Genomic DNA, 15,803 nt, shown 5'->3' on the forward strand with positions numbered 1-15,803 from the left:
TCTCAGCTGAGAAGCCACAGGGCAAGTACAGTGTCTGGCATGCAGAAGTGCTCAGTATACATGCGCTGACCACGTGGAAGGAATCGAAGGAGAGGCAGCCAGGGAGCCCCGCTTCCCGCATTAATGCCTACTTCCTGCCTGCCTGCCAAACGATCTGCCAGCAGGTCACCTACTTTGGCACCTCTCTGTGGGTACAGGAGCCTCCAGGTGAAGGAGAATAGATCACGGTCCTGTGCCTGGGCGCCCGCTGGTGCTCCCCGGCCAGAGATAGTCCCAGAGATCTGCCTGCCCAACTGTTAAACTGCTCACGGCCCAAGCTGGGAAACCAAGGCCCAGAGATGGTGACTGCAACCACCAAACTAAAGTACGCTTGCTCCATGGAAGAAAAGCTATGACAAACCTAGACGGCTTATTCAAAAGCAGAGACATCACTTTGCTGACAAAGGTCTGTTTAGTCAAAGCTATGGTAGTCATGTAAAGGATGTGAGAGTTGGACCATAAAGAAGGCTGAGTGCTGAAGAATTGGTGCTTTCAAACTGTGGTGCTAGAGAAGACTCTTGAGAGTCCCCTGGACTGCAAGGAGATCAAACCAGTCAATCCTAAAGGAAATCAGTCCTGAATACTCATTGGAAGGACTGATGCTGAAGCTGAAGCTCCAATACTTTGGCCACCTGATGTGAAGAGCTGACTCACTGGAAAAGACACTGATGCTGGGAAAGACTGAGGGCAGGAGAAGAAGGGGGTGACAGAGGGTGAGATGGTTGGCAGGCATTACTGACTCAATGGACATGAGTTTGAGCAAACTCTGGGAGATAGTGAAGGACAGGGAAGCCTGGCGTGCTGCAGACCACGGGGTCACGAAGAGTCAGACACGACTTAGCAACTGAACAACAACAACAAATAATTGCTTTGTTAATATTGTGTTAGTTTCTGTTGTACAACAGCATGAATCAACTATATGTATACATATATCCCTCCCTCTTGAACCTCCCTCCCACCCACCTGCTTCCCACCCCTCTAGGTCATCACAAAGCACCACGCTGTTTCCTGTGCTATACAGCAGCTTCCCACTAGCTATCTGTTTTACACATCAGTTCAGTTTAGTCTTCTCCAACACCACAGTTCAAAGGCATCAATTCTTCGGTGCTCAGCTTTCTTTATGGTCCAACTCTCACATCCATACATGACTACTCGAAAAACCATAGCTTTGACAAGATGGACCTTTGTCAACAAAGTAATGTCTCTGCTTTTTAGGTATGAGAAGGAAATGGCAACCCACTCCAGTGTTCTTGCCTGGAGAATCCCAGGGACGGGGGAGCCTGGTGGGCTGCCGTCTATGGGGTTGCACAGAGTCGGACACGACTGAAGTGACTTAGCAGCAGCAGCATATGTATGTCAATGCTACTCTAAATCCATTCATGGGGCTACACCTTTATAACCTAATCACCTTCCAAAGACCTCACCTCCTAGTATCATCACTTTGGGAGTTAAGAGTTTCAAGGTATGAATTTGGGAGGAACACATTCAGTCTGTAACACAGACACACAATAATTTTAACCTTTATCATTAATGCCATCGAGTGTATTCTTCATTTTCTTCTGAGAAAGAGATGCTGTATATTATCATTATCTAGGAAGGGGAAGGGGAACAGTGAGGTGGAGGGATTCTCCAAGGTCACAAGGCTTCGATAACAAAAGCAGCAACGCTGGGATCCGGCCTCCAGACCCAGAGCTTGCCTCATCGTGTTGTGTTTCCTAGGGGGATCCCCCTGAGCCACGTCACGGAGGAGGAGGTGCGGGCAGCCTCCTGACCCCCACTCTGACCCGCCGTGACCCTTCTTCTCATCCACATGGAGAACCAGCTTCCCCGGGTCAGTAGAGCACTCAGGCCCTTTGTTACGAAGACGCAAGCTCATCTCCTGCCTTCTTCCCCAGCCTCACACGTGGCTAGTGGCCCATCGGGTCACACCTGGTCAAACCACATGGCTCCTTCAGCCAGAAAGCCCTGCAGCCCAGCCCCTTCACCCTTATCCTCTCGTCCACCGGACTTGGCTCAAATGCCACCTGTACCCAGGGTCAGTGCCGCCACAGCACCTTTGGCCATAGGATTTAGCCACAAAGCATGCTGCTACTTATCTAAGGAATCTGTGTCTGGGGTCCAGTGTAACACAGTCTCCGCCTCACCCACTGTACCTCCCCAAAGCCCTGGGGCAGTTCCTGGCCCTCCTCACTGGGGGATACAGTGTAACGGTTAAGCCCATGGGCTTTGGAGCTAAGGCTGCTGGGCTCAAACCCTGCTCTGCTCGCCATCGGCTGCATGACCTTGGACAAGTCTGTTTAACCTCTACAGCCTCAGTTTCCCCAACTGGACAATGGGGGTAAGAACATCTCACACCACAAGGCAGGATAATGTTCAGAGAGATGATATGTGTGACATTAAGGACAAATCCCGGGCACGCAGCTGGCCCTCTTCAAGATGAGCGCTAACTGCTGGTTGCCCTGGATCGAATGCCAGCCCTGAAGCTGCCCAATGCGACCCCATCCCAGCCCACAGCTGCCTCTCCTCTTCCCTCTCCAGGTGTCACAATAAACCCCAAAATCAGGGCCATCGCCGGTGTTTATAAAACAGCAGCCTCAAAGAGCTCAGGCTGGCCCGCTGCCCTCAGCGTGTGGGAGGGTGCCCTGTGGGAGGATGACTAGGAGAACTCCAGGCCTGGGAGTGGGGGGGTGAGGTGTTCTGAGCTGTGAGCTGTGAAGGAGAGTCGTGGAGCCAGGGGAGGGCTCCCGGCTGGGACAGGTCCTTGAGGCGGGGTGCTGACTGCTCTGCTGGACATCCCATTGCAATCAGCGGCCCAGAGTTCCACACATAGGAACCTTCCCTCCCTCTCTCCCAGGCCTGCAGCCCAGCGCCCCATCCCTCTCCCTGGAGTCAGGGGTCTCTCACCTTGAGCCCGCTGCTCTCTGCTTCGGAGCCTGGGTCCACGCCGGTGACGTAAATGCCCAGGCCGTACTCCGCTCCCCCGCGGATGGTGAGGCCCAGGGACCGGCCGTCCCCCAGCACCAGGTTCACCTGCAGGGGGAGAGGAGACAGTATTGGAGGGCCTGGAGGGCACCGGGAACTTCGGGGTGCAGGGGGCGGCCGCTTGAAGGGCCCCCTCCCGTACTCTGAAGGGCACACCTACTCGGGCTTGCAAGGTGTCCTGGAACATTCTGGTTTCTGCCCCAGCTCTGCCCCCGACTCACTGAGTGATGCGGGGAAGTCCCTCTCCCTTCCTGGGTCACAGGCACAAGTGAAGTAAAGGGAAGGCCCCGAGGAAGCGACCTCTAGGGACCCCCTGGTATTGACACCCCAGGTTTTCATGTTTCCCTCACATCACGGGGGCCCGGACTCTCTCAGCCCGCACTGGCCGCCCTTGACTTCACACCCTTCAGTCAAGGAGTACCTGTCAGGCCCAAGGCCTCCACCCAGCTCCCCCACCTCCCGTCCTCTGATCTGAGGATCCAGGCTGAGTCCAGGATCAGGGCCCACCACCAGGCAGGCCACCCGCAGCGTCCCCCGCCTCCCAGGGGCCTGGTCTCCTGCCTCCCTGGGGGTATCCTGCTCTGCCACCCGTCCTCCCAGGCCACGGCAGTGTCATTTCAGCAGCCCTTCATCTCACAAACACGGGGAGTGCCCACCGAGTGCAGACCCAGTGCCAGGCCAGGGATGTGGAGATGACCCAGACACAGGTCTGCCCCCAAGGGCGCCGAGTCCTGAGGGGCAGAGAGACCAGCAAACAAACCTTCAGGGTGCCGCGTGATCAGAGCCGGATGGGGTGACATGGGGGCCATGTGGGTGCAGAGAAGGAGCAATGGCCCTGCCTGGAGATGGGGGTTGGATGGGGGGAGCTTTCTGGAGAAGTGACATCCTTCACGAAGAACTGGAGAAGGGAGGCATGGTGGCTGGAGCAGGAAGCGCTGCAGGTGGTGGGGGAGGCTGAGGGGGGTTTGTCAAGAGGCTAGCGCAGAAGCCTCAGTATCCATGAGGGAGACTGGTGTGCTTGGCCAATTACAAAAAGAAGTCGCCAAACAGTTGAAAGTGCTAGTTGCTCAGTCATGTCCGACTCTTTGCAACCCCATGGACTGTAGCCTGCCAGGCTCCGCTGTCCATGGGATGCTCCAGGCAGGAATACTGGAGTGGGTTGCTATTCCCTTCTCCAGGGGATCTTCCTGACCCAGGGATAGAACCGAGGTCTCCCTCATTGCAGGCAGATTCTTTACTGTCTGAGCCACCGGAGAAGCAGAACAGCTGAAAACTTACCCCAAAAAAGGGCAGAAAACACCCCGAAACAAGTTAAGACCCAGTGGCATGTAAGGGACCCAAACAGAGCACAGTGTGACCGCTCACAGGAGATGGGGAGGCGGAGGTTGCAGCAGGCATTGGGGAGGGCAAATGTCATGGAGTCAGTTAGGAAGCCATTCAACTAGCTATCTCTTTCTGAAAAGTCATTCACCCGACAGTTATCAGGGGCTCTGCACCCATCAGGCGCCCCTTACATCTATTATCTCACTTCATTCTTCAGTCCTCCCCTCTGGAGATCAGGGGGGAAGTAACTTGCCCAGGGTCACGTAGCCAGTCCCCTACCGGTCAGGGGGAGGTCCTGGAGAAGACAGACTCAAGTCCAAACTGACCACGAAGATTGTCGGGGGAGAGAGCAGAAAGGAACCTGGGAGCACACAGATGGCTGTGTCCCCTTCAAATACTAAAGATGAAACAAGCCCCACGGCTTGCCGGTCACTTCCCCGTAAATCCTTTACATGGGAATAAAATGGAGTCTTCATCACAGGACTATAATAACAGACCTACCCACAGCAGGGTATCTGCTTCAATCACCTGCTGGCAACTCCACCAGCACTTGGCAGGAAACAAAACTCATCTAAGGGAAAGGGCACTCACTATGTGAGAGGCATCCTGGCACAGTGAAAAGAAGACCATTCAGGCTAATAATAAGAATATAAAAATAATAACTCATTAAAGCAATTGGTTACTGAATGTACTGCATCTTTCCTAAATCCCTACTCAACACTTCACATGCCTTACCCCCTTTAGTTCTCTTTCCTCTTCTGTGGTTTCTCTTATTATCCCCAGTTTCCAGATAAGGAAACTGAGGCTGGAGACGTGAAATGGCCTGGCCAAGATCACAGAGCTGGCAGCTGGCAGAGCCCAGCTGTTTAACCAGCTTGCCGCATTGCCTCCCAGAGGACTGAGTTCACATCCTGCTTCTGCCCTTTACTCCTGGGCAACTCTGGGGCAAGGCCCAATGCTTTTCTGATCTTCAGTTTCCCCATCAGTGAAATGAGAGCCACACAGCCTAGCTGGGGCAGGCACTGCCATCCTTCTTCCAGCCCCCGCTTAGAACCCCAAGGAAGCAATGTGAACAGCCCCAGGAGATGACGTCCATAAATATTTGGGGGCAAAAAAAAGATATGAAAGGTACCTAGCACGTAGGCAGTGATGGATAAATGATGGTTGTTGCTGCCATGAATTACTGTGTCCCAGGCACCATCCTCTGTGCACACGATTTATTGATTCTTGAAACAGCCCCGTGTGGCTCCTGTGATCACCCCCAAATCACGGCTAGGGAAGCTTAAGTGACACACCCAAGGTCAGGTGACTCACCCAAGGTCACACAGTCCGGGAATTCTGAAACCAGGGGTGATACTGTGATTTATACTAAGAAATACATATTTTTGTCTTTGTCCTCCTTCCTGGCAATAAGCTCCGGAAACTTTGTAGATTCCTAAGTGATAAGACCACTAGGGGCATCTTTTGTTCTCATAAGGCGACTCTGGGTGCCTGGAAGGCATCTGGTCACCAGAAAGACCCAGCCATGATCAGAAGCTTGGAATTTTCAACACCACCCCCATCTGCTTCAATGACCTGCTGGAAACTCCACCTTCCCCACTCTCCAGAGACGGAAGAAGCGCTAGAAATGGAGTTAATAACTGGTCATGCCTATATGATGAAGGCTCCATAAAAATCCCAATTGTATGGGGTTCAGAGAGCTTCCGGCTCAGTGGACAGGTGGAGGTATGGGGAGTGTGGTACATCCGGAAGGGGTGTGGAAGCTCCGAAACCCTCCTACACACCCTGCCCTACGCACCCCTTCCGTCTGGATGTTCATCTATCCTTTATCATGTCCTTTATGATAAACTGGTAAACAGTAAGTAAACTATCTACCTGAGTCCCATGAGTCATTTTAGCAAATTAATCAAGCTGAGACAGGGTCATGGGAACCTCTGAGTTATGCCAATTGGTCAGAAGCACAGGTGATAAGCTAAACTTGAAACTGGCATCTGGAGTGTGGCAGTGGGGGAGGTGTCCATTGGACTGAGTCTTTAACCTGTGCGACTGGACACTGTCTCCAGGAAGAGCGTGTCAGAATTGAGTTAAATTATAAGACACCCAGCTGGTGTTCCAGAGAATTACTTGGTGGAGAAAACCTGCACACATCTGGTGTCAGAGCACCCTGAATGTGATGATAAAGGAGAAACACAGGAGGAGCACTGTAGGATTTCCTTATACGGACTTCAGACCCAGTTCCAAACCCTCCTCACCTTCCATACCCAGCTGGTTCCCAGCCTAAACCAAAGGGGCAGGTCCCACCTTGTCTCTGCAGTTACTGAAGGGATGAGCTTGGGGGAGGGAACAGCTGCTGCTTCAGAGGATCTGCCTGCTTAGCCCAGATTGGGCCCGTGGCTCTGAGAAGCCACTGAGACTTGCCCACTTGCTCAGTGACCCTGGTCAGGGGTGGGCAGTAGGGGACATTTGAGTCCTGCATTTTAAAACAGTCACTCATGCAATTAATACTTCTGACTAGTCAAGGCTATGGTTTTTCCAGTGGTCATGTATGGATGTGAGAGTTGGACTGTGAAGAAAGCTGAGCACTGAAGAATTGATGCTTTTGAACTATAGTGTTGGAGAAGACTCTTGAGAGTCCCTTGGACTGCAAGGCGATCTAACCAGTCCATCCTAGAGGAGATCAGTCCTGGGTGTTCATTGGAAGGACTGATGTTGAAGCTGAAACTCCAATACTTTGGCCACCTCATGCGAAGAGCTGACTCATTTGAAAAGACCCTGATGCTGGGGAAGATTGAGGGCAGGAGGAGAAGGGGGCAACAGAGGATGAGGTGGTTGGATGGCATCACCAACTTGATGGTCATGGGTTTGAGTGGACTCCGGGAGTTGGTGATGGACAGGGAGGCCTGGTGTGCTCTGGTTCATGGGGTTGCAAAGAGTCAAATACGATTGAGTGACTGAACTGAACTGAACTGAAGCATGTGCACTGTGCCAGGCCCTGATTCAGGCCCTGTGAGTGCACCAAAGCACAGCACCAGTGCTGGGGAGGAGGCCCTACCCTTGTCTCCATTTTATAGAAGAGGAGGTTGAGGCTCAGAGGGGTTATGTAACTTCTCCAAGGTCACACAGCTGGCAAGTGGTGGGGTGAGGATTTGAAGCCAGGCAGTCTGGATCCAGTGTCTTACTCTTCCTGTCATGCTGACGAGATCCCGTCTAACCCCCACAGCAGATCTGTCCTAGGTTTTTTATACGGAGACCACATCTGTACCATAGAGACTACAGGCCAGCGCAGAATGGGAAGCTGGAATGAGGAACAACTCTGCACCCTATTCACCTCTGAGCATGTGACCGTGACTTGGGAGCAGACAGGCCTGATTCTCGCAGGAGTTACCTGTGTTCCTCCCTTCTGTTCCGTCCTGCAGCCTCTGGGATGGTTCTCACACTCCAGTGTAGAGAAGAGCCTTACTAGCAAGGGCTGCAAAATCAGAACTAGCTTGGGACAGTGGAGCGGCTTTCAAGGACAGTATCACTACCGGGGATTTTTACATCACTTTTGCCTTGAGAACTCATTTGCCTAGAAGGTGTGTCCCCACGAGGGTTGAGGTTAGGCTTTTTGAAGTTTGGCACGGGAAGTCCAGAGTCTGGGGTGGCTATTTGGAATACCGGATGAGACCAGGCGGCTGGAGAGAAGAGAATCGGGCCAAGGAGCCAAAAGTGAGGGCTCCGGAGACATTTCCCCTATGCCCGTCCTCAGTGGCAAAACAGGGGCTACAGACTGTATCAGCAGGAGGAGGAAGGGGACGATGGAGAAGCTTCTCTCGTGTGGGTCAGGGCACTTCCTGCCTCCCGGACTATCTGTGTTCCCTCTGGAGCCTGACTGTCTCAGCTTCTGCCTTCTGCACACTCGCGTTCGTGCATGCTCAGTCACTTCAGTTGTGTTCGACTCTTTGCAACCCTATGGACTATAGTCTGCCAGGCTCCTCTTCTCTCGACAAGAATGCTGGAGTAGATTGCCATTTCCTCCTCCAGGGGATCTTCCTGACACAAGGATCAAACCCGTGACACTTACATCTACTGCACTGGCCACTAGCGCCACCTGGGAAGCCCTTCTGCCTTCTACATTCCTATATAAGTTACTCCAAGACACCCACAGGGCACCTTACATCCTCCCAACCTTCCCACCCACTCAATTCCAGTGCCAGGGTCCTTTTCTCTAAGCCTTGAAGATGCCACATTTATTCCCACTTCAGGGCCTTTGCACATGGTGTCCTAGCTGCCTGGTATTTTCAACGCTCAGAATGATACACAGCAGCTCCATCTTCCTCTCGGTCTCAGCTCAGAAGTCACCTCCTCAGGGAGACCCTCCCAGCCCACCTCATCTGAAGCAGGGGCTCCCTCCCCATCACTCTCCATCACCCTTCCTGATTTTATTTCCTTCCATCAAGCCTCACCATCTTAATTATCTTGTTCAAATATGCTCATTTCTGGACCATCGTCTCATTCCTCCTGTGACGTCCAAACTCACCAGTAGCTTCCCCAGAGCAGGGCTTCATGTCTTCTGGCCATTTCTCCATTCCCACCTCCCATGACAGCACCAGGTATACCATAGGTGCTCACTAAGCATGGGCTGACTCACTCAATGGATCCTAGTTGCTGCGGCACCTGAGTCTTGGATTTTGCATCTCCAAAATGTTGCTAAGGGCACCTATCCCACAGAGCAGCCACAAGGATATGGGAAGATGCTGTAAGCAAAAGCCAGCACATGGTGAGCTCTTCCCTGATCATAATTACTACCCTAAGATCATGCCCTCCAGAGGGAAGGCTTGAGAAAAAGATACAAGTTCTCTGCCCAGCCCTGGAAGGCTGGCCTTGAAAACGACTCAATGCCACAGGCTGTGCCGCTTTCTCGAGATGGCCAGAGAACAGCAGCGCCTGGCGGGAGGCAGGCATGAGCCCCTTTCTGCCGCCAACCAGCCCTGGCCCCCTTGAAGAAGCCCAGGTAGGTGCCGGTGGTGCACACGAACTGGCTACCCCGCTGCCTCTCTGCCGGCAGAAGACCCCGCCACCTCTGCTGGATCCAGCATACTGATATTTGAGCAAAGAACACAAAACACATTAAATAAATGTTATGGTCTTATCGACAGGAAAGGAGAGCTAAGAAAGAGTCTCCAGAGGGAAGGCGCTTGGCTCAGAGCCCCAAGCTGTGTCAAGGTCTTAAAACGTCAGAGAGCTGCTTACAGGAAGGACTTTCTTGGTCCCAGGAGCAACGAAAGGGTGCAAGGCAAACAGCACCCCGAGTTAACCTTAAAATATCAGGGGGGACCATCTCTCAGTCCTTTCTCAATTTTATTAAAGAAACAATCATAGTCTTGGGGAAGGAAGGCTCTGTAGGGGGTATTGAGGCCCCTGCCCTCTTCTTCAGGTTACAGCATCCCATGGTGCTTTGGGCTACAACCCATCCCCCACCAGCCACAGTACTGGTGTTTCTGTCAATCAAAGGCACCTCCCTGCCAGCCAATCAGGTGCTCCCTTCCCGATACACGAATCTTGAGCGAAAGGATGCAGAGAACAGAAACCGTGGGGACCCCTTTCTTCCTGGGGGCTGTATCTTGAGTTCCTCAGCTTCAGTTCTGGGCTTGCCCACACACTGCCAGTCAATTCTGACTTTGTGGAAGGTGACCAGGACCAGTTTCCGTTCCTTACAACCCGAGACCCACACTGCAAAAGGTGCCCCGTGAGGCTTGGAGTCCTGGCAGCTGCATGTGGCCATGCGCCTGGATCTGGGGCACTGAGGAGTTAAATCATCGCGAGTGTAAATCATCTGAGCATCTTCTCTTCCTCTGTCCACTCTCGGGGCTACATGAAGACTAGGCTTCAACCATAAGGGGCAAAATATCACAGAAGACAGCAGAGGGAGAACAGAGCTGCCCCCCAAGCCTAGAGGGTCCCCTATACTCTGCCATGGAGAACTGATGCTTTCTAATTGTGGTTCGGGACTCTTGAGAGTCCCTTGGACTGCAAGGAGATCAAACCAGTCAACCCTAAAGGAAATCAACCCTGAATATACATTGGAAGGACTGATGCTGAAGCTGAAACTCCAATACTTTGGCCACTTGATGCGAACAGCTGACTCATTAGAAAAGACCCTGATGCTGGGAAAGATTGAAGGCAGGAGGAGAAGGGGACAACAGAGGATGAGATAGTGGGATGGCATCACTGACTCAAAGGACATGAATTTGAGCAAACTCCGGGAGATGGTGAAGGACAGGGGAAACCTGGCGTGATGCAGTCCATGGAGTCACAAAGAGCTGGACATGACTGAGCAACTGAACAAATAACAACACGGGAATTGAGGGAGATGAAGACCAGAGCCCCTACAAAACCAAGGCCTTTCTTCCAGGCTCTAAGAAGTTTCCCTGTTCTGGGTTTGGCAAGGAGAATGGCATCTCAGTGGCCAGCTCCCCTACCCCGACTCCCACCAGCCCTCCATCTCCAGGAGGCCCTGCGAGGCCAAGGCCAGGAGGCTCACCTTTTTCTCATCCCCGCCTTGCAGGAGGTGTAGGGTGCTCCTCCGGTCACCCTCATGCTGCCGCAGGGCGCTGCCGTGGGGCTGGGGCAGGCCTGAAGGTGGGGAGATGCTGCGGCCCTGGGGGTCCACCCAGGTGTAGATGTGGTTGGTGACGTAGCCACCGGGGATGCGCCCCGCTGAGTACACCGACAGCACCAGCTTCTTGGAGCCCTTGAGAGCCTAGAGAGAGAGAGACACCTGTTAGCAGGAAAGGGGATGGTGAGAGATTGTCCAAAACTTGCTTCCTCTTAGGACCCTGCACACAGAGGAGGCAGCCAGCCCCTACATCTCTTCCCTTTCCCAGCCCTCAGTTTTGTCTTAGGGAAATGAGGACATCTGTCCCACCCCACCCCATCCCTCACCTTGAAGTGGTCCAAACACAAGAAATAGGACCTCTCAGCAAATCTTTGCTGAAGAGTCGATGGAACAGGCCTACAACTGCATCCTTAGAAAGGCCTGCTGGGCTGCCCTCTGGGAACATGGACTCTGAATGTTCCCCCCATTCCTTACTTGATATGGGAGGCTCACCGTGCCGGGACTATTTGTGCAAACAACGTAGTGGTCTGGAAGGTGGGTACAGGCAGAGGCGCCTACAGGACCAGCCCCCAGATCAAAGCCCCCTGGTGTGAGTCTGTAGAGCGTGCCTGGAAGGCATTTCACACATCAACACGACTCAGTGCCGGCGGAATCAAGCGCACCCTGTGTGACTGCACAGGGAGAGGACTCAGGAGCCACGCCTGGTCTCCTGCCGTCCAGCCCCGTGTGCTGTTCTCCACGCTCACTGTGCTGTGTACCCTTTCTCTGTAACAAATCTTAGCCACTAGCACAGCCATATGCTGAACCCACGAGCCCTCACGGAAACTAGGGAAGATCTCGACGACCCCAATAGAGAGTTAAGAGATAAAAATACTGATAATAATGGCCATCACTTTATGGCAAATAGAAGGGGAAAAAATGGAAACAGTGGCAGATTTTATTTTCTTGGGCTCCAAAATCACTGTGGATGGTAATTGCAGCCATGAAATTAAAAGACACTTGCTCCTTGGAAGAAAAGCTATGACAAACCTAGACAGAGTGTTCAAAAGCAGAGACATCACTTTGCTAACAAAGGTGCATATAGTCAAGAGTTACGGTTTTCCCAGTAGTCATGTTTGGATGTAAGAGTTGGACCATAAAGAAGGCTGAGCGCCGAAGAATTGATGCTTTCAAACTGTCATGTGGAAGAAGACGCTTGAGAGTCCCTTGGACACCAAAGAGATCAAACCAGTCAACCCTAAAGGAAATCAACCCTGAATGTTCATTAGGACTGATGCTGAAGCTGAAGCTCCAATACTTTGGCCACCTGATGTGAAGAGTTGATTCACTGGAAAAGACCCTGATGCTGGGAAAGATTGAGGGCAAGAGGAGAAGGGGGCAATAGAGGATGAGATGGTTGGATGGCATCATTGACACAATGGACATGAGTTTGAGCAAGCTCAGGGAGATAGTGAAGGACAGGGAAGCCTGGTGTGCTACAGTCCATGGAGCTGCAGAGTCACACATGACTTAGTAATGGAACAACAGCAACAATGGTAGCTTAACAATGATAAAAGGCCTGTATGTGTGAGACATTCTGCTGTGTACCTGACGTGCTTTATCTCCTGAAATCCTTATGGAATCCAATCTTGGTGAGGAGGGATTCCATGACTCAGTTGAAGTAAAGGAGGAGAAATGACCTGCCCACACAGCTAGTAACGGATTTCTTTCCCACAGCAACTAATGTTGAGTGTAGGTACCACCTTGACTTGACACTTTCTAGTCCGGGGATGGAAGGACCACAGGGAGAGGTGAACCCAAACTCTGCCCCTGGGAGCAGCCATACTGCTTTCCCATGATGCACCTCTACTGACATGAAGCACTTTATTCTGGGAGGTGGTCACTCAGCACTGGGATTAACAAGCAAACACACCCCAGAACCTGGGATTTTGTATCAGTGACAGTACCTACACATGGGTAAGCTCATGTGTATTAAAATCACATTTACAATCATTACAAAGCATTTTAATGTGATAGATCTTACAATCATTACAAAGCATTTTAATGTGATAGATTTTAATGTTAAGTGGGGTCAGAGGATATAAATCCTGTCTCACAGTGTGATCTCAGTTAAGAGAAAAATTACACAGGGAAAAAAAATTGAAACCGAGGAGTAATGTGCCAAGATGCCAGCAGTCCTTCTCTCTGGGGGGCAGGATTATGGGTGGTTATTATTTTGTTCTTCCTGTTTCTCTATATTTTCCAAATGTTCCAGAAGGAAGGTGTAGTGCTTTCAATATCAGAAAATAGCAATATGCATAAAAGGGGAGGGTGGCACTTAACTCTCTGAACCTGCAGAGCACTGTGTAATACTGACCCCCAGTTCTCTCCATGGACAAAAGGGGTCAAGGGCGTGGCTTTCAGAGACAGTGGAGAGCCCTACTTGGGTAGAGTTTCCGGACAAGGACACTGGACCACAGGCCTGGACACTCTGACACCTGAACCTCTTCCAGAGGAGGAAGGTCGGGCTGGGAGGGCCCCTCGATCCCACAATTAAATGCCAGTCCCAGGGCAGTGCGATAACGAGCAGATGGCAGCTCTCCAAAATTCTGCTTGTAAAAAACATTTCTGAGAAGATGAGCAAAGAAAGATTTACAGTGTTCTTTTCCCATTCCCCGGGACTCCCCTGACAGCACAATTGGGAAAATAAAATTTCTGTGAAGTTTAAGATGCAGGATGGAGGAAGCCTGAAACCAAGTAAGCTGTTGCTGGAATTTAGTGCACAGCATCCGCAGAAGCCACTGTGGCCTTTGAGGGGTCTTCCTAACCCCTCTGCCCCGCCTCTGGCTCCCTCCTCCATGAAGGCGTTGCTGAAGCTCTGATGCTGCTTCGATGGGCTTGCCTCTTCTCTGCTTCCTCCCTGGGACAGACGGTGAGTCTGAGCCCTCACTCATTCCACAAGGGCTGGCCAAGAGCCTACTGTGTGCCGGGCCTGGAGAGAGAAATGTGAGCATATCTTCAGGGCACCTGCGGCCTGAAGAGAGACAAGGCTTCGCTGGGCCCAGAGTGCGTGCCTGCCCGCGAAGCCGCTTCAGCCGTGTCTGACTCTTTGTGACTCTGTGAACTGTAGCCCCCCAGGCTCCCCTGTCCATGGGATTCTCCAGGCAAGAATACTGGAGTGGGTTGCATGTCCTCCTCCAAGGGATCCTCCTGACCCAGGGATCGAACTCAAATCTCCTGTGACTCCCATGTTGCAGGTGGATTCTTTACCTGCAGAGCCACTGGGGAAGCCCAGGCCCAGAGTAGGTCCTCAGAAAAACCTGTTTGCCCTGACTGGGTGAAAAAGCAGATTTTTGGCCTCCAAATGAACCATAACACGCACAGGCATCACCCCGCAGCCACCTTCCTCGTCGGATCTGGAAGGCTGCGCTGGAATTTGGGACAGGGGAAGGCAAGTGGAAAGAACGGGACCTTGTGGATCTGGGCAGAACTGGATTTAAGTCGTCTGTGTCACTTGTGAGTCCGGGGTCACTGAGGCCGGCTGCTTCTGCTCTTAAAGCAGCACAAGTTGGTGGGGGAGAGGCGCGGACAATGCCCACCTCTCAGAATCCTGTGGGTAAAACGGAACACATAGAGGGTGGGCGTCTGCACACAGTGGGGGGTCAGCACGTGGCGGAGCCCACTCCCCTCTCCTAGCAGTGACTCCGCATTGAGAAGGCAAACCAGGTGTAGAAAAGCATTATCCAAGGAGTGGAAAAAAAAGAAGGTGTCTGAGAGAATGAAAATCAACGCACAGTGCACGATTTGTATTCTGTATCACTGGCAATAGTGGCATTTTCTTGGTCAGTTCTATAAATAGGCGAGCAGCAACCTTGAGAATGGAGAGGAGGTTAATGCCTTTGATGAGAACAAGAGGGAAGGCTGGCACCGGAGAGGGCCTGGCAGGTCACTGAGTCTCCCATGCACCGCCAGCCCCCAGCGTGCTGCAGAAAGGGACCCTGGCAACCCGAGAAGGGAAGGGACACAGAAGTACAGCCCGGACACAGGAAGCCAGCCCTGGGCAAGCGGCTTCCCCTGTGCACCTCGGTCTCCCCGTCACCAGCCTGTGGGGCCAGAAAATCTGAAGGCCACTCCAGCCTGGACCATTCCAGAACCTCTGATGTTGGCTCTTTAGGGGCAGGGGGTACATGTGGGCTTTCACTGGGTCTTGGAGAGCTTGAATATCATCATCCACTGCTGCTTTATTTTTCTGGGAAAACTGCAGAAAAACAGGACTCCTGAGACAGCACTTTCCACACCTAAACAGGCTCTGCGAACACGGTCCTGGTGCCGGGGCCATTAGAATGCAGTGAGGAGGGCTCCATCCATGGCGCTTTGACCAAACTGTGTGTGTTATGCAGGGAAGGCGGGAGGAGGGGAAGGTCTAGGAGTGCAGTTTCTGCTTTTTCCTGGCTGTCTTATCTCTCTCTCTCTCTCTTTTTTTTTTTTTTTTAAAACAACCATTTGCTTATTTTTAAAAGGTGTCCCTGGCAGGAGGCGAAGGGGACAACAGAGGATGAGATGGTTGGATGGCATCACTGATTTGATGGACATGAGTCTGAGCAAACTCCGGGAGCTGGTGAAGGACAGGGAAGCCTGGCATGCTGCAGTCCATGGGGTCACAAAGAGTTGGACACAACTGAGCAAATGAACTGACTGAATGGAAGGATTAATTCATAAAGAGAGCTGGCTGGCGCTTTCTTGCCCCGAAAGCCCTTCCACCTGCCTACCTCACACACTCACCATTGCCACCTTGATCCCTGAGGCTCAGGCCATCTGGAGGATAATGTGGTTCTCGTTCCCGGTTAGGTGCCCAGAACTGGTGGCTTCTCTCACTGGCATG

At 52.3% G+C, this 15,803-nt stretch overlaps 1 protein-coding gene across 2 annotated transcripts in view; it reads right to left on the reverse strand.

The window, feature by feature from the left end:
- WHRN (whirlin) overlaps nucleotides 1-15,803 on the reverse strand; it is a 91,991-nt gene that overhangs the window by 53,564 nt on the left and 22,624 nt on the right. For both annotated transcript variants that reach the window (XM_003586440.6, XM_005210575.5), the window contains exons 2-3: nucleotides 10,868-11,086; nucleotides 2,944-3,069 (exon numbers count right to left, since the gene is read on the reverse strand). In XM_003586440.6, the coding sequence (XP_003586488.1) occupies nucleotides 2,944-3,069; nucleotides 10,868-11,086 (345 nt within the window). The remainder of the gene's footprint in view (nucleotides 1-2,943; nucleotides 3,070-10,867; nucleotides 11,087-15,803) is intronic.

The sequence above is a fragment of the Bos taurus genome, chromosome 8 (assembly GCF_002263795.3).
Source record: "Bos taurus isolate L1 Dominette 01449 registration number 42190680 breed Hereford chromosome 8, ARS-UCD2.0, whole genome shotgun sequence".
NCBI classification, from domain to species: domain Eukaryota; kingdom Metazoa; phylum Chordata; class Mammalia; order Artiodactyla; family Bovidae; genus Bos; species Bos taurus.